The 23,528-nt window shown below is 42.1% G+C and overlaps 1 protein-coding gene across 1 annotated transcript in view; it reads right to left on the bottom strand.

Annotated features, from left to right (window-relative positions):
• LOC136843791 (uncharacterized) overlaps positions 1-23,528 on the bottom strand; it is a 225,775-nt gene that overhangs the window by 18,953 nt on the left and 183,294 nt on the right. The window contains 3 exon segments of the mRNA XM_067112518.1: positions 11,516-11,745; positions 12,156-12,394; positions 12,528-12,771. Of these exon segments, the coding sequence (XP_066968619.1) occupies positions 11,516-11,745; positions 12,156-12,394; positions 12,528-12,771 (713 nt within the window).

Here is a 23,528-nt window from a genome sequence, read left to right as displayed (position 1 = left end):
GACTGCACTGTAGGCATTACTAAAGGTTCTTTGCAGCGTCCCTTCAGCCCCTAGCTTCAACCCCTTTCAATCCTTTTACTCTACCTCCATTCATATTATCTTTCTTCCATCTTGCTATCCACCCTCTCCTAACAATTATTTCATAACAGTGCAACTGCGATATTTTCCTCCTGTTACACCTCTCAAACCTACCTACTCTCAATTTCCTTTCCAGTGCTGAATGACCTCATAGGTCCCAGTGCTTGGCCTTTGGCCTAAACTCTATGTTCCATTCCTTTCTATACCAAGCCTGCAGGTGTTAAACTTACACCAAACACACAAATTCACTGGCAGGGGTACTAAGGGACTTGATGCATATTCAAACAGGCAGAAGCCACAACTCTTCTTTGAGAATGTGTTTGGATTGTACTACTGCAGATTAGGCTACAATTAAGTAATGGTTTTGTCTTGAAACCATCAACCAACATCTCTAGGGAAATTGTGATGAATGAAACCAGAAAAGCAGAAGGGTGATCTCCCTTAATTAATGCCTACCTTTGTACAAAGTTTGACTGACACTCCTTCAACTGTGTAACATGCACATCTTTGTATGATGGTCAACCTTTATACAAAATGTAAGTGAACTCCCTTCAACAAAGGAGTGGTAATGACAATAAATGGGGGAACTATTTTCAGTATGGTCATGGAGAAGGTCACTATCCTTGGTAACATCTGAGAGGGCTTCATTATGGATGAATGCATGCCTAATATTAAAGGGGATGACTAAGGGCAAGTTGTGTATGGACAGACCAGCAGACAGACAGTCTCCTCTCATTCACATATACAGTATGTGCTACAATGGTCTATTTTTGTACCTGATTTGACTGAAATCCCTTCATCTTTTATTGGCAAGGTAAATATGATAAAACACACTTAAGGACAGTAGGGAAAATACTAGTTCTATTGCACAAAATGACATAAAAAGAAACTTGGTTTACATACAATATTTACAAACCAGTGTTGAAATAATTTTCATAACTACAATTACATTAATAAAACATTCACATGAAAATTGATCTGTTGCAATAGTCATCTATGAATTAAACAGGATGCCAAAACTACATAATTGTACTTGAAGGCAATGAGTAAATGACAGCAGTACTTAGAGCCCTATTAAGCATACAATGACCTGTCAATAAACCACATATATTTTTCCAAGCAACTTTGGCATGTCCTTTTAAGATGGAAAAGGCCCTAAAGGCTGCTGTTATTAACTCATTACCTCCAAGTGTATTATGTGGCTCTATCCTTGGTTTTATGTTTTTTGTTTTCTACTGAAAATGTTTGTTTTATCTTGGACTACTGTCAAAAACTAGTTTGATTGTTAGAGTAACATATCTACAAAAATTATTTTAACACTTGGCTACTTGGGTCTGTAATCATTACATGTTAACTAAGTTTTGTATTTTGCATAACCAAATCAGCATTTTCTAAACTGAAGAAGAGACACTTTTTTTTAAGCTGTTTGTGCAATATACTCTATTCCTTGAACTTCTGTTTTTTTGATGGTCTACATTTATACCAAGTTTGACTAAAATCTCCTCAACCGTATAGAAAAAGTCACAACGAGGTATTTCATGATAACTACAGTACACTGATGAACAAACATAAGGAAAAATTGACTGTCAGGTGATCTGCCTTCATGCACATTTAAACATGATAGTTTACTTTGGTGCTAAAGTTGACTCAAATATCTTCAACCACATAGGAGGAGTTGTGATGACAAGTGAGACATACCCTGAGGGATAAACAAACATATGGATGATCCTTCTCACATCTCTATGCAAGGTGGTTGACCTTTGACCCAGTTTGACTGAAATTTCTTCAATAATGTAGGAAGAGTTGCCATGACAATGCAAGCATGACAGACACACTAGCAGACGATGTGCATATGATGGTCAAGATTTATCTAAAATCCCTTCAACTGTGTAGGTAGAGTTGCAATGAAAAGATGTATGACAGATGCACTCACAAACAATCTCCAAAAACAATTTGAATGAAATCCCTTCAAAAATGCAGTAAGAGTTATAATGATTGGCAGAGGGAAGAAAAACTTCCTTTAAGAATACTTGATTAACCCTGATGGTTTCTGGCACTTGGTCTTTAAGATCTAAATTTCATAATCAATCAATCTATACAAGTTTCACTGAAATCCTTACAACCTTGCATGAAGATTTGATATGACATCCTAGGTATGACAGAAGATATGCACAAGTATTTATGGTCTACCCTTGACCAAGTTTGACAGAAATCCCTACACCAGATTTGGAAGAATTGTACTGACAATGTAAATGTGACAAACACAGACAAACAAATGGCAGACTCCTTTAATGCACATCTATATGTAATGGTCTAACTTTGACCCAAGACTGGAATCCCTTCAACTGGCATATGCAGTGTACACGCAGGCAGACAGATGGGTGGATAAACAGAGGTACAGTGCTCCCTCACTTTTTTGCAGGGATCAGTTCCACAACCCACCATGAAAATGCAAAATCCCCTCAAAAAATGCTTATAGCTGCCAAATACCTTGTACCCCTTAAACCAATATACTTATAACTGTAAATTTTAAAAGTTCACTGCCTAATTTATTAGTTCAAACAAAAATATGCCTTAAATTATCATACTAAAACAATTTAATATCATTCCAAACAAAAATACACCCCAAACCATCATCCCAAACTGTTACTCTTAGGTATATACAACCCCTAAAACACTTATAACAATGATTTACTAATTTTAAAATATTAATATTAATGTAAACACAGCAAAATATCTATAAAATGTTTAATACAAATTAAATTTCTGGATCGGGGTCCCATGTCACCCGGTGAAAAAGTCCATTCAGCACTTATTTCTAGGTAATTCCGTTGCTAGATACCAGAGAAAGCTAAATGAAATGCTGGAGTTACTACCCCCAGAGCGAGCTCCACTAGATGGAGTCGTGTATGGAAAAGGGTGAACTACAAAAACACGGAACCTTATCCTATAGAGATCCCCAATGTCAAAAGTCCCAACGAGAGAGGTGCCGATACAAGCCCATGCACTACTCGCGGACTGTATACAAGGTAACACTAGCCGCATTCCATTTTAGCACGTTTTTTCGTTCACACGTAATTTCGTTGTGATCCTTATTTTGTGCTCTATTTTGGATTTTTTATGGCATCCTCGCAAGGTTCTTCTTCAATTCCTTGAGTACCAGCGTTTTATTGTTTTTTAGGCGATTGAGGCTCCTTATTTTCCTTTAGCTTAATAATTAAAGGGATTTATAACGCCCGTCTCGATCTCCTCTCACGGCGTCTCTTGACCTCTCTTGGTTTTGGGTCGGCATGTTTGTTTTGTGTTTTTTATTTGTATCCCTTTTTATTTGGGATATTTTACCATTAATGATCCCTAACTTTAGTGGGTTTGATTATTTTTATGTTTGTTCTGTACCCCTTTACTACGAGAAGTGCTGTTTAGCGTTTAGGCTACGAGCTACCCCCTCAGGCCCATTCGCTTTCTATCATGGCTTCATTACGAGAGTGATATTTAACGTTTAGGCTACGAGCTACCCCTCGGGCCCATTCGCCTTTATCATGGCTTCATTACGAGAGTGATGTTTAGCGTTTAGGCTCTGAGCTGCCCCCCTCGGGCCCATTCGCTTTTTTATCGTGGCTTCATTACGAGAAGTGTTGTTGAGCGTTGAGGATACGAGCTTCCCCCTCGAGCCCATTCGCTTATTATCATGGCCTCATTATGCTTTATTTTTGTCCCTCACTTCTCTTAGCCTTTGGGGATCTTATTTTCATTGGTACTGTTATGGTTTTTACTTTCTTTTTACTTTGTTTTTATAATTTTGTTTATTTTGTGAATTTTGTGTTCCCTTCCTGGTCAAGTGCTGTCTTGCTGTTTAGGCTACGTGGTTCCCCCTCGGGCCTATTCGCTTCTTATTTTGGCTTTATTTTGCCTTGTTTTAGACTCACTTCTCTAAGCGTATGGGAACATGATTTTCATTGGTACATTTAATTTTTGACCTTGTGCTTGGATGCCTTTGAATTTTGTTAATTTTGGGGTACTTTCATTTAACTGGTGGTCGGTCATGTCCCTTCACGTTCATGTTGTGTTGGGGCTGCCTATCCTCCTACATGTACCTTATAGACAATTTTTGTTTTATTATGAATTATTTGAGTTATTGGTTAGCCTTTACCCCTCTCCTAGGCTTCCTTCCTTTACATCGCCTCAGTTAGGTTAGCCTAGGGGTTGGCTGTAACACTTTTTCCCTTCGGGGAAAAATCGTTAGGGGGATGATCTCGATCTGTACGTATGAGTTTCATGTCTGTGATCTCGTTCTGTACATGTGTGTTTTATGTCTGGTGCTTCCCTTTGTTTGGTTTTGGCTTGGATATATTGCCTCGTCCACCCTCTCCCTGTTTGGCTTTTCACTTAGGCTAATGTTCCTAATAAGTTAAGCTGGAATAGCGAGGGTTTACCTGCGTAGCCTATCCTAGTTCAATCCTTCTTTGGGTTGCTTACCAATGGTGACCAGGAGTGCTCTCCCCACTCCTGTTCACACTTCTTTTACCAACTATATATATATTATTTTGTGGTATCGAGAGTCCCCTTCTCCCCCTTTTATCCTTTGCTCTCTCTCTCCCCTTGGTTTGTTTTCAAGGTTTGTTAACTTTCCAAGGCTTGAGAGCAATTTATCCTTATTTTATGTTGTAGCCTACATCCCCTCCCTCTGCATTGATTGATTGTCCCCTCGGTGTGTCTGAGTTGGCACTCCACCTGGACCTGGAGGTGACCGGGAGTGCTCTCCCTACTCCTGTTCACACTCCTTTTATCTTTCTTTGCTCTCCTGGCCGTAGAGGTTTTGCCCTTCCTCTCCTTTTCTCTCGCTCTTGTCGTGCAACACAGCTTACATAGCGAGGGGATCTATGAGAATCTCTGGGCGCCGGGAGTGCTGTCCCACCCCTGGTCGCTGCTTTGGGTTACCAACCTCCTGGCCTATCCTTCCCCCTTCCTTTACGTCGACTATTTCCCTTCGTGGTGCTTCCTACATGTTCGCACCTCACTGTTGGGATCTCATACGAGGCCAGTTAGCGTTTTCCACCTAACTGTCTTCTGTTTTATTTACTTTTGGCGTTCCCCCTCCTTTTGCTGCTACCTGTTCGGTGTTTCGTTATCTTGTTGGGCGCTCTCCTTGCTTACTGCTACGGCAGTTTTAGTGTTTAGCGGTCGGCATTTATTCCCCCACCGCTATCACCGTTCAGGATATCCTCCTCCGGGGTTTTTCCTCTCTTGACTCGGAGTGTGCCCACTTCGAACAGTTCATAACCTTCCCACATTTTGTTCAAACATGATCGCTTTGGAATGTTCCGTTGACTCTGTTTTTATGTCTATGAGTTTTGTCCTGTTAGCCGGTTTTTCTCTCCGTTTTTCTCTGGGGTTTTCCTGGTCTGACTAGGCTAGTCGCTGCTACGGTACTCTGCTCCGGCATCCGTTCCAGCATGCCCTTTTCTGATACGTTTTTGGCTGGTTTTGTCAAGTGCAGGAATGCTCCGCTATCCTGCAACAAACCAGCGATCACGGAGTCTATAGTTCCCATTCGGTGCGCAGTCTGTTTTGGATTTATAGTTTGCACGGAAGGTTATGAAATGCGCTATGCTCTCCCGAGCAGACTTCTTGATGAACCCGTAGGTTTTATATATACCTGTCGGTTTCGTCTCCGCCAAACTCCGCCTCATGTGACTTATTCTTGGCTCGGAAGGTTGTAAAGTATGCTATGCTCTCTCCGAGCAGGCTACTTGATGAATCCGTAGGTTTTATTTACACCAGTCGGTTTTATCTCCAAACACCGCCTCATTTGGCTTATTATTAGTCGTTTGGCACCCGGCAGATTTGCGTTATGCGCTATGCTCTCCCGAGCAGGCTACCTGATGAATCCGTGGGTTTCATATACACCTGTCGGTTTTACCTCCGTCAAGCTCCGCCTCATGTGGCTTATTAATAGTCGCTCTTTCGATAAATCGGTAGGTTTCACATATCGCCCTATCGATTTCCCTCCGCCAAACTCCGTCTCCGGGCGAGATTCTCGTTAAATCGGTAGGTTTCATATAAACCTATCGGTTCTCCGCCTCTTGTGGCTTATTAATAGTTAATCTTTCGGTGTTTGGGCTCTCTCCGGGCAAGATTCTCAGTGGATCGGTAGGTTTCATATCGCCTGCTCGATTTCCTCCGTAAACTCCGTTTCCGGCGAGATTCTCGATAAATTGTTAGGTTTCATATACACCTATCGGTTTTCCTTCGCCAAACTCCATTTTATATGACTTATTAATAGTTGTTCCTCCGGTGTCTGGGGTCCTATTTTTTCCCCCTCCTGGAGGCCGGCCGCAAGTCTCGTAACTCTTTGCTTCAAGTTAACTGTTTACGGAGAGTTTTCTGAAGACGTTGCGGCCTTCTGTCTCGTTCTCGAACCTGTGAACATCGTCCCGGAGCGATAAGTAGGTGCGGAAATAATTGAGGCAAACCTTTTCCGCTTAGCTCGGAATTAGGTGAGGCAAACTTTTCCTTTAGGGGATTCGTTAGCTTCTCATCCCTTTTCGACGGTTCCTGGTCTACCGTCACTAAGGTGAAATCAGTTAAAAAAAAAAAAAAAACCCTTTTTTAAACCAAGAAGACCCGCTCCGGGGCCCCCTCGAGGACGTCTCGGATCTCTAATCCAGTGCCATCTACGAGTTTGGCCTTGTCTTCTGGAAAGGGACATGGCCCAAGCAAAGCAAGGCGGTTACCCCCTCCTTCCTTTGTTGAAAACTCTTTTACGGGTCTCCTTATAAGGAGCTCGATTTGAGGGTCATTGTCAACCTATTAAACTAACTATCTACCTCATGGTCCGTGCCTTCCCTTTCCCAGGAGCTTAAATCCCAAGAGATTAATCTCAAGACTCATTGTCAATGGATCACCTGTTAAATCCTGCTCCGTTCGGAATTCTATCGTTCGGACACCTCCACCTCTTTCCCCTCCAGTCTGGGGAATCTTGGCGCCTTCCCTTTATGCTTCCCAGCATGAAGGCACCCTCCTGTCGGGGGTGTGGGCACACGGACGTTGGTGGAAGGGCATTTCTTCCCTTCCGGTCTGGTATCCCCTTATCCGGGTTTTGCCAGACTGTCAGAAAGAGCATGGCATCTGTCTGGCAGGATCCATAAGTGAGCCCTCAGCTAGGGGCTGGACACATCATCTCCGCTGAGAACTCTAACAGAGTGGCAGGCGGAGAATTCCCAAGTCCACGCCAGCTGTGGGGTCTTACCGTGCTCTCTTTGAGAGCCCTGTTTCCCTACCCCCTTGTGCTCGAATGTAGCCCCTCTTATCAACAGGCTTGTTTTGAAAATATATCGCTGAGGCATTTCCGGAGACAGATATCACAGATACGTTCACAGTGGATCTTCTAACCCCGGACTACGCTTCTAATTTATTCAGCGTACAGCTCCCTAAGCTTCGGAGTCAATTTCCGGAAGCTGAAACAGGTGTAAGTCAGGCTTGCCCGTTCTGCCTTGAGCTGAAAAATCTTATGAACAGTTTCACCTGGAGAATTAATCTTTTCCCCAGGTGGGCGTTGTTACGCCCGTCTGGGGCTACTAATGTTACTCAGAGCCTCCGTTCTCATGGGTGTCTACCCTCACGAACAGAAACAGTCTGATCTTGCCGGGCCCTGTCCCAAGTCCGGCAAGAAGTTCATGTAGTTCAAGAGCCCCCTGCTCAGGCAGTGGTGCAGGCTCTTCAGGTCTCTGCCCTAGACAACCGTCAGCTCTCACTCCCAGCCTCCACCTCGATGTGTGCGGGTTCAGCCAACACATCAACCCCTTGTAACACCCCCGTGTGTCTCTGCCTCCCCCATGTGCCTCCGCCGGAGTTTTCTTTGCTTCATACGAAAACCTAAGGAAAGAATTTTCACTAGACATTTGGCCAGAGGCTCTGACCCTCGGGGTTATCATAGGAGCAGGGAAGCATCCTACTCCTCTCCGAGAAATTGGGAAGGCATACGCTTCACGGGAGGCAATCAAGCCTCCTCCCTGTAGTATTTCTCATATGGGTGGGAGGCTGTACCATTTTTGGGGCCACTGGAACTTCAGTCCCTGGGCCCAGAGTATAGTTATCAGGGCCCGGGGTGGAGCTGGACTGTCGTCCCCCTCCCCCAATCAGGTTCAATCAGCCTCCGGCCAGAGTTCTGGGGTCTTTGTGAATGGCCTGTCAGGCTTTTTCAGTCTGCCAAGGAAGTTCCCTTCCACGGGGAAAATTTTTTCGGGCGTGTCCCGTTTATTTTCCTTATTCAATGCGGCAAGTCTCGGTTGCTTACAGTCTTGTGGGTTCGGATCCTACTGCTCCGTGGAGCTGTAACCACCTCTATAGACCTTTCCGACTTCCTTTCACATCTTGGTTGCAGAAAGGTCCTATCCCTTCTTGGGATTCAGACTCGGGAGCAGGCGTGCCCCTTCAGGTTCATGCCCTCCTCAATGCGGCTCCAGAGTCTTTGCCAGTTTGAACAATACCGTAGTTCAACAGCTCCGGTATTAGAAGGCTATGCTAGCTGCATATCTAGTTGCCTGGCTCATTTGGGCACCCAGCGTCGGGGATTGCCTGAGGGTGCGGTCATTATAATCGGTTTTCTAGAGTCTTTGGGCTTCTAAGTAACCAGGAAGGAATCCCACCTGATTCAGGAGGGTAGCCTTCCGTAGTTGTGAATCCAGTGGAAGCGAAAAGAGATAGCAAGTGCGACCTATCATTTCATCAACTCAAGCATACCTCTCACCGTGCCCAAGAAAAGGTCTTGGGTTCTCTCCAGTTTGCTTCAGTGACGGTTCTCCTTCTGAAGTCAAAGCTGGAGTTTATGACCAGGGGTATGGCGGAGTCAGGGACGTGTCTCCTTGATTCCTCCTGCTTGAATAGTGGCCTCCGGCCTTGCACAACTATCAAGTGCTTACCAAAGTCAGTTCCTCTCCAGCTTTCCCCTCCGGCCTCAGTATTCCACACCGTCACCTCTCTGGGCGGGTGAGGTGGATATTTTTTGGCCCAATGAAGTACATGGAACTTAGTCGGTCATGTTCCGGCAGTTCCATATCATCGCTTTGGAGGGCGGTGAGTCTTCCTGTCCTTGGGAAACTTCTTACCCCCAAGAGGTTTCCTTTTAGGCTGGTTCTGAACAAAACAGCAATAGTGCGCTGCGTAAACAAGTGGCTTTGGACTCGAGTTGCTTCATTCAGGTTATGGTTCATTCTTCTCCATAACCAACAGACACAAGTGCCTCTGTCTACCACCCTCTCGTAGGGGTCCAAAAGGTCACTGCTTTTTCCCTATCCAGGGCCTCCCCTGGTGTCGGAATAGTCCTTAGACGGAGGCGTCATTCAGGTAGTCTTGTGACCTTTTCCTGGACCTGGAAGTAGGTCTGTTTGCAACCCAATTCAGCCACAAACTATCAAGCTGTCCCGTCTGGTATAAACTCAGCCTCGTCAGCCCCCTCAAACTCTGATGTCCTGGCTTTGTGGTCTTTGTGAATCTTACAGTTTAGGAGGAAACTGATATTGGTCCTGTTATTACTGTTTTCCTGAAATCAGTTAAGGGATCCTACTCTACTGCAGTATGGTTCTGCAGTGAAGTAACTAGCACCCTTCACATAGTTTTGAAGCTACAGTAATGATCGGCCGCATTGGCCTCGAGAAAGTGTTTTGTTGGAACCAGACTCACAGGCTCTTAACTTTCATCCCTAAGGTCTGTGTTCGTCTAAGAACAGTACTCCGTCCACATTCGGTTTCCTGGTCTTTGAGTAATGTATCGGAGTTAGCCGGTAACCAACAATCATCTTGTTCTTACCTTTCCTTGTTGGGAAGCCCCAAAAAAAATTTTTAATCAGCTTAGCTTCTAGTGTTAGTTTTCCTGTACTGTCTGCCCTGTCTGGCGGAACCAATCATTTTAGTTTCCCCTCATCAGGGTAGTGTTGCGAATTCCTCACCCTAACTTTCTATCTACAATTGAAGGTCCTCATTTTTGGTGGTCACCTTGGAAAGTACTCCCCTTTTCAAGGTCTGTTTCTGTGCCCAGTTTTCTCCTTGCAGGCTTTTTAGACAGGACCTCTTAATTTTGTCAGATCCTCTCCTTTAAAAAAGGGGGTGCTGTCATTTGGTCTGCTATTAGGCAGGAAGTATTTTCTTAATACAAGCCTATTCAGGTGCTATTCTAAGCTCATGATCTTAGACGGTGACCACTTACATTATTTTCATTACATGAATTTAGAGGACCTTACTAATGTTCAGGGTAGAATTCTCCTAGTTTTCAACGTCTCTATTTAAGTCTTTAATAGCATAAGAATGATGTTTATTTCTCTGTTATTATTTCACGGGTGACACGGGACTGATCCAGAAAAAGGATTTTGACAAAGGGAAAATCTATTTCTGGAGAGGGCCCGTGTCACCCGGTGACCCACCCCCTGTTTTTCATTCTCTCCCTCCCATGGTAAACTTCATTCTAGTGGGGTGGGTGCTAACATGGAATGCGGCTAGTGTTACCTTGTATACAGTCATGAGTAGTGCATGGGCTTGTATTGGCACCTCTCTCGTTGGGACTTTTGACATTGGGGATCTCTATAGGATAAGGTTCCGTGTTTTTGTAGTTCACCCTTTTCCATACACGACTCCATCTAGTGGAGCTCGCTCTGGGGTAGTAACTCCAGCATTTCATTTAGCTTTCTCTGGTATCTAGCAACGGAATTACCTAGAAATAAGTGCTGAATGGACTTTTTCACCGGGTGACACAGGCCCCTCTCCAGAAATAGATTTTTCCTTTGTCAAAATCCTTTCTTTAATACAAAAATAAAACTAATCAAGTTTCCCCTGTATACATACGCACTCCCGTTTTTTCTCAGTATTGAAGTCGTCCCTTTTTCCTTTTACATTGTTAAAAACAACTAAAGTTATCACTAATTCGCTTTTTTCGTAGAGCAACACTGTTTATTCGCTAATTACTGTATTTTATCATATTGTGTTTGTGACTAAATACAGATTTTTATGATAAAAATTATTTACATACAATGTACTTTTACTGTACTGTATCTGTTAAGCTCATTCCAGGGTGGGCCACAGAATGAGCATGACAGGTTTACAATTCTCTCTCTCTCTCTCTCTCTCTCTCTCTCTCTCTCTCTCTCCTCTCTCTCTCTCACCAAAATTGTTGATTCTGTACTGTACTATGTATTGTAATGTACTGTGCTGTAAATAATTTGGTAAATAATCAACTTCTAATGTTGAATACTATTGTTGTAAAATTGTGGCCAACAATACACACTAACATTTGGAAGTAAAAAATGTTTTCCCAAATTTTCAATCTGTATGAAGCTGGTGCCAATAAGATAAGGGACAACTGTATCTTATTACTGTATACTTAAAGGATAGTTGAATATTGTCATGATTTGAATTCACAAGTAACATTTAAAAAACCAGTTATTTACCATCAACAGTTGGTACTTCTGTCATATAAAGAAGCCATTTTCCTTGCTCTTTGTTGTTTTCTACTTGATGTGGCCATAATACTTCCACCTGCAATTGATCTACTCTCCAAGGTCCCCGGTTATCTATAACATACTTGTGAGTTAGTTCCATTCCTACTTGGTCCATATGCTTAATTGCTGATTCTCCTACAACTTCTCCTCCATAGAATACTTGCTCTGGTGCCACAAACCTTTAAAAAAAATAATATACAAATTAAAATCCTAATATAGTGACATTAGATTCATTAAATGTGGTTAATGATAAAAAAATCAAAATAAAAACTTTCCAACTAAGATATCACGGGTTAATAAAATGGATGAACCAGTATGAAAGAACAGTTAACAAACACAGTATCTGAGAAAGTAATATTAGACTTTTTTTTTTTTATAAATCTTCAGTCAGGTTTTTGTTTCACTCAGTGGTTTATTCACTGAATTTATAAGTGCTTTTCAATTTGATAAGAAAGCTACAGAAACTGGATTTTTTCATATTGCATAGATTAAAAACTATTTTTACAATCAGCTTGGTAATAATAAAGACCTTAAACAAGAGGAATGAACAACAAGCGGTAATATCAAAAATCTCTGATACATAGCATACCCAATAATAGAAATCTCAGCCTTTTTAATAACTTCAACATGAAACTTCAAAGGTTCTTGAGCACTCTTTTCTCTTGAGGAAGAATTTACTGCCACAGCAAATTCAATGTACTCTGAGTCAAATGGATATCCTGATTCTTTGAAACTAAGCACTAAAGGTCCTGAAGTGCTTACAAGAGGATTTCCAATTGAACACTGTACTAGTGTTTTTGATGCTGAAGAGCACTGATGAGATCCAGTCTGCAAAGATAACCATGATTGCTGAATGAATAGCATCATTAATATATGCAGTAAGACAACTATTTCATAAGAGAGTTTGTACTACTAAGCTTTATAATTCTAATGTCTGTAAAGATAATTAAAAACCATTTACCTGTGATTCCTTAAGATCAAATGCAAGAGCTGGATGATGAGTAACAAAGAGACTTGATTGGTAAGCAGGTTCACCAGTATTTGTCACTTCAGCGTGAAGTGATACAGTGTCTTGCTCACCAAGTCGTAAAATGTAATGAAAATACTGTTCGTGTAACTGTAAATCAAGTCTTCCTTTCACATCAAGGTCACTGACACATATATCGTCATCACCACAATCCTTGGCAAAAGTTCCATCAAAATGCCTGAAATTTTAAATTAATTTTTTTTTAAATACAGCAATTAGCAGGCTATCATTTAAAGAAAAGAATGAACCAACGTTTACATAGTGTACATCAATATTAAAATGCTATAAAGTAATACTGTACTGTATATGAAAACTCACTGGCTAGTAAAAATTAAAAAAAAAAATCTGCTTCTTTTAGCATGATTCCTTTTTATTTAAATTTATTATAAGCAAATATCTTTTATTTACTTCTTAATACTAAGACTGATGTCAGCACTATTTAATAGTAAAATGAAAGCTAAAGTCATATTGGCACTGCAGCTCTTGAGCTAAATAAGCTAATGACTATGATGCTTACTATGGCTACAGTAATTTAATATTTCAACTCTTAAGGTTCAGCTATCCAAAAATAATTAAATAAAAAATTAACCTGCTTCACTTACACAAACCACAGATTTACATACACATTTTATTAGGCCTAATTGGATCTGACCTAGTCCAGAATTCATTCAGATCTTAATATATGTTAACCAGTGAGTGAGGATGCACCACTTGGAGGACCCCTTGAAAGACTTAATTGTGCTGGTCAAGAGACTGCAGGACTGATGTTATATTAAGTGGTAAAGAAACCATTTGAATATTCTCACAAAGATCAGCTAAGTGAGACAGATAACTAGGAGCATTATCTAAAATAAGGAAATACTGAAGAGACTCCCCCTTTCCCTTGCAATAAATCCAACTTTTGGTATTTTCATACCAATACACAACAGATAATTGGCGGTATATCTAGGGTTCAAGGAATAATAAACAACAGCTGACTTAAGTTTGTGGCCAACCATACTGACCCCAATAAGAAGCATTATGAGGCCTTTTGATGCTTTAAATCATGGTTTTGTCTCTTCTTTAAGCAAAATGAAGCTTTGCTAGGGAGCCACTTCCAGACTGGTTTCACCGAGGTTAAAAATCTGCTTGCCACAATACCCCCTTCCTTGATCGTCTTCAGTACGGTTGGATACTTTTCAAAAGATTCATGATCAGCCAAAGCACTCGCAAGAAACTTTCACATTATGGAGGGCAAACTGAATGCAAAAGTTAGCCAATCATCCATACCTTGCAACAAAAGGTTTAACCTCCCCACCTCTTTCTGCTTTAGCTCTTTACAAGGCTATGAAATTTCTATTTCAACATCTCCAAAGTGTAGTTAATCTTCTAAATTTCATCACTCATCCATGTTGCTAACATTGCATTATTTGTATCACTATATGAATATGACATTGTGCAGTTACTGACATGGCAGCCTTGATGTCTCCTTTAATTTTTTCACCACTATTGCAAATGTTTTGCAGTATTTATGGGCTGCTCTATGAGCAAGAGCCCATGCTGGCATAGAGCCATCTTAGTCATAAACAGCAACAACATACCAAATGTTACTTTTATGCATACTGTGCTTTAATGATGGCTGTAATGCTTTTAATATTTTGAGTTTTTCTTCTAATGATAAAGATTTCGAAACCTGCTTAGAATCCTTACCCTGTTACCATTCTTTGCTGACCGCTACCCAAACATACTGCATACAGTACTATCAATGCACAAAAGTAAGAAAAATTCTAAGTGTGTTTTACAACAATCTACGTGATCTAAACAATAAGAGCACCACAGATTGGAGCTACTACTGCAACTCAGCTGATGGGACTCTAGCAACTGACTTGTCTTTATTTACAACCATTGTAAATGGGTGTCAGGCTATTTTGTACACAAAATGTAATTAAAATTTTTTTCTTAACCCTACACCTTCTTTTGAATCCGTGTAATTTAAATTTAAATCAAGAGGCCACAGTGCCAAAGTAAAATTATCTCCTTATGCCATCAACCCCTTCAGTCTGCTTTGCACTTTTGAGAATGTGGTAATTCAGCATCCTCATATTCCAACACACTTAAAACTAGAAGGTTCGTTTGTCAGCAGACAAAGATTCTTCCTCTACCTACACATTTTTTAGCCTTTTCTATTTCAGAATACATGAAGCCTTCCTTTATTTCCCATATATACTGTAGTTTGACATTTTACAGTCCCGCAGATAATTTAGCACTCTTCATGTAAGCCTGGTGATTTCTGATGCAACACACTGCTGTCCAGCAAAGTAAGCTTTGGATTCATACCTTCTAATCAATTTTCATGCCTGCTTCATCTTCACTGAACATTTATCTCTCACTATGGATGTAGCAGTTAAAGGGGGAACAAATGAAAGCAGCACATTTAGTATTTCCTTTTCTCTTTTCAATATTACCCTAATTAATGAATACCTTAACATTTTATATAATTAACTTACCAAGTAGTTACATAGCTATTAGTTTCAACTTGTACGGTAGCTAAAATTTTGAAATTCGCTGGGGCGCTACTTTTGTTTTGGGTAGGTGACTAGCCCTGCTCACTTTCAGGGAAAGAGAGGAACAACTCAGCAAAGAGGTTCAGTTTGTTCCTGCCTGCTTATGACTGTAGACCAGTTGTATGAAGCAGTTCATTTTGGAATTCTTTGCTTTTCCGGTTGATGTCCTTCGACCACCTGGTGAAGTATTCTTGCATTTGGTAGCCTTTTCAGCACATTTAGTCTCTGTTAGGTTCTTTATGACCGACTTTACCGATTTTTTACGTATTTTCATAACTGGACACAAATTTTTCACGATTTGGACTTTGTTGATAGTTGACTTGTGTATGATTGTACGATGTCCGAATCAAGTTCATCAAGTATTAGGTATTGCAGCAAAGGCTGCAATACAAGATTGACAAAGACTTCTTATGACGCGCATAAACTTTGCACAGATTGTAGGGGACAGGTTTGTTCAGTGGATTTGACCTGTGAGGAATGTAAAGACTGGGATAGTAAGAAGTCAAAGAATTTAAGGTCACATCTAGCTAAATTGGAAAGAGACAGGAAGAGGAAGGCAGCTTCTAGAGCCAATAATAATAAGACTTTAGCTAGCCAGGATTCTACTAAGTCTTTGGATGATGATATTGTTTCTCCTGTTTCTGAGCCTATGTCTATCATGTCTCCCATTCCCAGTTCTCAGACTATACCACTCTCCTTACCTGGCTCCCACACTTCCGAATCTGATCCCATTGCCTGCCTCCAGTCAAGATTTGAACAGAAATTTAATTTGATAGCGAGTACTGTGGTCCAGTTGGGGTCTTCAGTGAGAGTCCTAATGGACAAGATAAGTGATAAAAGTGCAAGTGAAGTGTTGGTGGAGGAGGTGACTGCTCGTCCTGCCGATTCTCCTAGGCAAAAGTCAATGTCATACTCCCCTAAACCTGGGAGAAGTCATGCTGGTAGCTCAAGGGAGGTCGGTGGGGTCTGCCCACACGTCGTTGCCCCGTCACTCGGACCTGTTGTTGTCTCTCAGGTTGCGATAGAAAGATGTCTCTGTGGAAATGTGTCATCGTTCTTCTAGTTCTGAGGAGTCCAGTCCCAGGCGCCAGTGGTACTTTACGGACAAATCACGGCCATTGAAAAGGCGTGCAGTGGATGTGTCACACTCTCCTTTGGTGCCCTGCAAAGGTTCAGAGAGCCTGCTGCCTGCTTGCAGCCCTTGTCCGTCCTGCAGTTACTGGGACAGCCCGGAACGTTTTTTTTTTCAGAGCGCCCAGAGGTAGAGAGCCAATATTTGGCTCCCAAGCACTCTGCTTCTTACTCTCGTAAATGCTCCTCTTCGTCCAAAAATCTGTCATCGTTTGAGCGCCTGAGCACCCAGTAGCTCCCACCAATCCAGTCTCGGCCTTCGAGCGTATGGCGCCAGCTCCAGTGTTTGTGGTGCCAGCTGCCAAGCGCCCGATGACAGCCTCCATACAGCCGCCTCTACTTCAGACACCTGCTGCAGGTTCTCAGGTACCCGCAGTGTGCTCCCATTCAACACCAACTGGACAGTAGTTTTAGCTTGCTCAAGAAGGCTCCTTCAGCACCTCAACCTCCAGCAGACTTGCCTTTGTCTCTAGTGTTGTCGGATGTGGAAGAGGAAGTAAATCAGGACATTCCACCTTTGGCTTATGCGGCATTGCTGAGATACTTACTCGCTAGTTTTCCCAATTTCTTTTTGCCAATGGAACCAGCTTCGCCAGCTTCTGCATTGTTAATGAGCAACCAGCTTGTTCAATCCAATAGGCTTCCTAAGATAGTGCTTTCTTCCTCAGCGAGGAAAGCCTTAACTGAGGTTGAGGGTTGGCTCTCTGAGAGGAGAGAGCAGGGGAAGGCCTCCTTCAGTTTTCCTCCTTCTAGGCTGTCTCAAAGGAGTTATCTTACGGCACAGGAGAAGCTCCTTCCTTGGGAGTCTGCCTCTTCCCAGGGGGGCTTCTCTGGGCCAACTGATTCATCCCGAAGGTTGACTTTCATCAGCCAAAGTGATGTTCTCTGCAACTGAACTGGATCATCTCCTCAAGAACCTTTTTAGTCTTTGGAACCTTGAGTTCCTTGGCCTGGTCTGTGGGAGCCCTTGCACATAAAGGACTGTGCTAATTTACCCGAGGATTGTGCCGCAGACTGGCTTGGTGCCCTCTCTTGTACAAATAAGGGTATTAGAGACGGCTCTCAAGCGCTGGCTTCTCTCTTTGCTATGGGGGTGCTCAAGAAGAATCAGCTTTGGTGTTCATACACCACCAAGGGGGTTACTTCTTCGCAGAATTCGACGCTCCTCTTCTCTACCCTAGACCATCCACACCTGTTTCCACAATCCAGAGTACAGTACAAGAAATCGCGTCGGACCTTCAAAAAAAGTCGACGCAGGACCTTTTGGCCCATTCTACTAGACGCCCTATGGAGATGGCTCGCCTTCGGTGCCAAGACGGCCTTTCCTCTCCAGCCACAGCCCTTTCGTAGTAGCAGGCAGAGGGCTTGCTCCAGACCTCGCTCGAGCGTCCGCTTCTCATCTCGTGCTATTAAGAAGTCCTCCTCCAAGCCTTCCTCACGGAAGTGAGGACTCTGTCCTCCATACTCCAGTAGGAGCCAGACTCCTTCATTTTTGGGAAAGATGGGAAGCAAAGGGAGCGGAACATTGGTTCATGGAAGTCCTGAGGGAGGGCTACTCCATCCCGTTCAGGGAGAAACCACCCTAGTCAATAAGCCCATCACACTGACTGCCTACTGAGTAGGCTCGGAGAGGTTTTCAGCCCTCTCCCAAGAAGTTTCTTCCCTCCTCAGGAAGAGAGCAAGAGAGGTGGTCGAAGGTGTCAGTTTTAAGGGGTTCTACAGCCGTCTTTTTGTAAGACGTAGTCCCCAAGTCATCAGGAGGTTGGAGACCCGTCCTGGACGTCAGCACTCTGAATTTCTTCATCCAGAAGACCAAATTCAGGATGGAAACGTACCGGACCGTCCTCCATCCATTCACCAGGGAGATTGGATGATCTCCATCGATATGCAGGATGCATACTTCTGTATCCCCATCAGTCTGGACTACAGGAATTACCTCAGGTTTGTGTTCCGAAACAGTTTATCAGTTTCGAGCTCTGTGCTTCAGCCTCTCTACGGCTCCTCAAGTCTTCACTCGGGTTCTTGCCCATCTCGTAAAGTGGCTCCATCTTATGGGAATCAACATCTCCCTTTATCTGGACGACTGGCTCCTTCGATCCCAGTTGAAGGAGAAGTGTACGGAGGACCTATGGAAGACCCTTCTCCTAGCCCAAGACTTGGGCTTATTGATCAGTACGCAGAAGTCCCAGCTGACTCCAACACAGGAGATTCTATATTTGGGAATGATGATAGACTCTCAGAGTTTTTGGGCTTTTCCATCCTCCTGCCTGAAGATGGTCAATGAATTTCTCTCTCTTTAAAACTGCTCGGCCAACAAGTGGATGAGTCCTCCAGGGACTCTAGCCTCCATAGAACAGTTCGTCTCTCTGGGGCACACTCCCTATGAGAGTTCTACAGTTCTTCCTGAGGGCCAGCTGGGACAGAAGAAAATTCCCAGACATTCATTTTTCCCATGACCCTAGAAATCAAGAAGGATTTGAATGGTGGAATTCCAAAAACAAACTATTAAAAGGGAAATATCTCTTCCCTCTGAACCCTGACCTAGACTTCTACTCAGACGTGTCAGACTTAGGTTGGGGAGCTCTTCTGGGAACAAAGAAGTCTCTGAACAAAGAAGTCTCTGGGACATGGCCTACAGAGTCTTTTAGATACAGTCTGCCTGTTCAGCATTACCATATAAGGTCTCCTGGCTGTGCTTCTACAAAACATATAGCTGTCTCGATCAAAAGGATGAAGTAGATAGTGACCTATAAAAATTCCCTGGAGATTTTGGAAAACAAGTCTGTTGAACTCCCCCAAGGATCTCATGGCAAACCACACAGTGGCTGTATCTATAACCTTTCTATGATTTCTCTCACTTAGTTTGGGAGAATAGAAAAACTGGCCCATGATATCCAATGCATAAAAAATGTTAGAGACCTTTCATATACAGTACACATCTCTTTTTCTGAAAGCAAAGTTAACCAGTGAACATAAGATTGCATTTATATTTACCTATGACTAAGATCTCCTACAAGAAGTTCTTACTAAAATAATGAAGAAGCTGGATCACCAGAGTCTTCACATGTGAAGCTGTGGCACTTGCGCATGGGTAGCACATGATTGGCTGACAATCAGCACTTCCGATATCACTGGCTTATTGTGATAGCCATTCTCCAGTAAGGTATTTGAATGTTTATATTGACAAAGAAATCTTGCCCCCTCTGATATAAATCATAAACTCGTCGATTTGTATTCATAATATACCAACAAAAGCACACGAAAGACAAGAGTGTATCTGACAAACTACTCGGGTCAAACACAAACAAACAATAAGCTTTAAGTAATGATTTATCTCATTAGTAGAGCCCAGACCACACATAGACCTATGCTCAAAAACTGTTCAGATCATTAGATTTTCTTATTACAGTAAATAAACCTTGATCTTATGTGCTCGAGTTGCGTGAATTCACAGACAAGCGAACTTTTCATTGGAACCTAACTAATTGGCATACATGATTTTTTCACAGGCACATGACATTTGCGAAATCCTCAAGAAACTCAGCAGAAGTGTTTGTTTAATTTTTGAAGTAATTTATAATTTTCATGATTTTATGTGTAAAGTCTGTAAGAAAAATTTATTATTTTTATTTTTGTACATGCATAAATATGATACAGAGGTAATTACAGCACATAATGTTAGTGTACTTTTACAAGATGTGACATCCATTTGCAAAGTTACTGCACTTTTCAAGATGATACCCCTGCAGAAAGTGTTTAATTTTTGAAGTATTTTACAAGTTTTCATGCCTTTAAGTTTAAAATTGGTATGGAAAATTTGTATTATCTATATTTCTGTACATAAGTATGATGCAAAGGCAGTACAGTTACTGTATTATGCGCATTCACAGTCTTACCTCATGACCTCAAGATGAGGTTGTTCAGTCGTGCTGGTTTGATAAAATGAATTCATTACCATGCTAAAATATATCAGAGACATTAGTGTCATTCTGCGAAAATCACTTTTTAACCTCAAAGAAAAGTGTTGGTGCAATCTGTATTACTCTACAAAATACAGTAGTAAATTAGCTACTATGAAACCCCAAATCACATCATCAGAGTGTATCTGGTTTGGGTGATGACATAGGCTCCATAGAGACACACCATTAGCTGGAAGGATTAGAGGTAGCCAATTACAGAGCAGGACAACAGCCTTTGCAGAGAGTTTGCTGAATGTTGGGATGCTTCAGCATCAGTTCAAAAGTACTTAGTACGTATCTCGTGTGGTTGTGAGAAATTTTGTGCTTACATATTTCTTGGTTTTTACTTTAACCATCAAGATGCCTAAACGTCACGCACCTTCTAAGGCTCCTAGCAGTCTTCCTAAGAAACAGAGGAAGGTGATGACAACAGAAGTAAAAGTTAATGTTAGATATGTTGAAATCTGGCGAGACTGCTTTCAGCATAGGATGGAAATTGGGGATGAATGAGAGCTCCATGCACTCTGTAAAGGAGGAAGAGGCAGAAATTCAAAAAATGGTCTCTAAGAGGGATATGAAGGGCAGACTGAATTATTGAAAGGCATGATGCTATGGTAAATGTCTTCCAATATTCTTTTAAGGTGAAGTTTTCCATCGTACCCATTGCACTAACCAGGTGTTGCAGAGCATTGCATGTGTAGAGGGCCTTAAATGCACAGATTAGGCCTTGGTCCATAGGGTGTATGAGGGAGGTGGTGTTGGTAGGGAGGAATTTGATCTGCACACCATCATGCGACAGATCTGTGGGGTACCTTCTGGCCTTGTCCATGATTAGGAACACCTTAAATTCAAGGCCTAGGTTGGAAAGGTAATTTTTCACTTCAGGGATGAAACACCAGTGGAACCAGTCAGATGCTAAGACTTTGGTTAGCCAGGCCTTGGAGTTATGCATCTAGTAGGCAGGCAGGGTATTCTTATTCTTGTTTTTTGATGGCCCTGGGTTTTAAAGACATAAATAGCCTTGGCTTGAGCATGTGGTCAGCAGCATTCCCACACATAATGAGTGTGATTCTGTCCTTTTGTGCCTTAAATCCAGGAACTTTGGCTTCTTCCTTCATCAGTATGTTCTTGATGGCATTCTCTTCCGGAATAATCCAGTCTCATCCATGTTGAAGACTTGTTCAGGCCTGTATCCCATCTCCTGGATAATTTCTTTGAAGGTCTCCAGATACCTCTCTGCAGCTTCTACATCAGGCTGCATCTGCTGACCTAGAAGCTGCAGAGAGGTATCCGGAGATTCAAAGAAATCATACGGGAGATGGGATACAGGCCTGAACAAGTCTTCAACATGGATGAGACTGGATTATTCTGGAAGAGAATGCCATCAAGAACATACCTGATGAAGGAAGAGGCCAAAGCTCCTGGATTTAAGGCACAAAAGGACAGAATCACACTCATGTGTAGGAATGCTGCTGGCCACAAGCTCAAGCCATGCCTATTTATAACTCTTCAAAAACCAGGGCCCTTAAAAACAAGAATAAGAATACCCTGCATGTCTACTGGATGCATAACCCCAAGGCCTAGCTAACCAAAGTCTTAGCATCCAACTGGTTCCACCGGTGTTTCATTCCTGAAGTGAAAAATTACCTTTCCGGCCTAGGTCTTGAATTAAGATGTTGCTAATCATGGGCAATGCCAGAGGGCACCCCACAGATCTGTCGCATGATGGTGTGCAGATTGAATTCCTCCCTGCCAACACCACCTCCCTCATACAACCTATGGACCAAGGCGTGATCCGTGCATTTAAGACCCTCTACACACGCAACTCTCTGCAACACCTGGTCAGTGCAATGGATACAATGGAGAACTTCACCTTAAAAGAATATTGGAAGATATTTATCACAGCATTTGCCTTTCAATAATTCAGTCTGCCCTCCATAATATGAAAAAGGAAACACTCAATGCATGCTGGAAAAAACTGGCCAGATGCAGTTCACGACTACAAGGGCTTCTCGCCAGAGAAGAATCACAGTGTGGCTGTCAGCAAGGCTGTGAAATTGGCAAAATTACTTTGGGGGTGAAGGATTTACTGATTGCACCGAAGAAAAAGTCAACACACTCAGTGTCCATTATGACCCCCTGACGGGTGATGACTTGCTTGAGCTGACCAAGTCTGCAAGTAATGAGGAAGATGAATCAGCTCAAGAACAAGAGGAGGACAAGGGTCTTTCAACTGAACATCTTGGGATAATCATGAGGCACAACAGCAGGTGATAGTCTACATAGTGTGGGATCCGCAATTTGAACGTGCTCTGAAAACAAAAATGCCATAGATTCAACCATGGAGACATACAGAATCCTCTACCACATTATAAAAAAACAGCAGCAGCAGAGCAAAATAACTTGGTTCTTCAATCCAAAACCCAAGCCCTCGCAAAAACCCTCACCCAAAGAAGCCCACGGCAGAAGTACCTGTAGTCTTGGCAGGGTTTCCTCTATCTGAAGAGGGGGACTCTGAGGAGCAGTAACTCCTCAAGTACCCTGTGCAGTCATATTATCATCATTCATTGGGCTGCACAGCTAATTCATCATCATCTTCAAATCAACATTCATCAGTGGTGAGTATTCATACTGTTTTTTTTTATTACAGTCCAATATTTTTAATGTGCATATGTATCTATTGGCTGGAAGGGTTGGAAGGAACCAGTCACACAGCAGGGTACCACCTTTCCTCGGTGCTGATCAGTTTGAAATAGGCAGTTACAGATAAGCATTTTGAGAGGGGGGAGTTTCCAATATATTGTGGATTTTCAGTATTCACAGGTGGTTGTGGTCTCTAACCCACACGAATATGGGGGGTCAACTGTATGTTGTATGTCAATTATTATTTAAATGGTGTAACTGCCTTAACTATCATGACCAATACTATAATTATAGTATTGGTCATGATCCTTACAATACTATAGTAGATATGATAGTAGTACTCAATTATGTATTTATTTTTAATAGTTTTAAATCATATCAACTATAATTATATATACATTATATATCATATATAAAAAATTTATTTATGTATTATTGCAGGTGCAATTACGACTAGAACTGCTACCTGCATTTACCTTAAGGGTAATATAAGTAGACACAATGAAGGACAGTATAAGAACTGTGTATATATGTAAATGCACCTCTTGTACATTTGCACTGTTTTTACTTGTATTTTTTCACTCTATACCTCCTACCATTTCTGTAAAAAACCTATAAACCATATGCAATGCATGTATCAGTGATAGGTGTGTACATGT

This window comes from Macrobrachium rosenbergii, chromosome 12 (genome assembly GCF_040412425.1).
Source record: "Macrobrachium rosenbergii isolate ZJJX-2024 chromosome 12, ASM4041242v1, whole genome shotgun sequence".
NCBI lineage: Eukaryota > Metazoa > Arthropoda > Malacostraca > Decapoda > Palaemonidae > Macrobrachium > Macrobrachium rosenbergii.
Note: the sequence above shows the minus strand (reverse complement) of the source record. Positions and strands in the feature narration are given on the sequence as shown.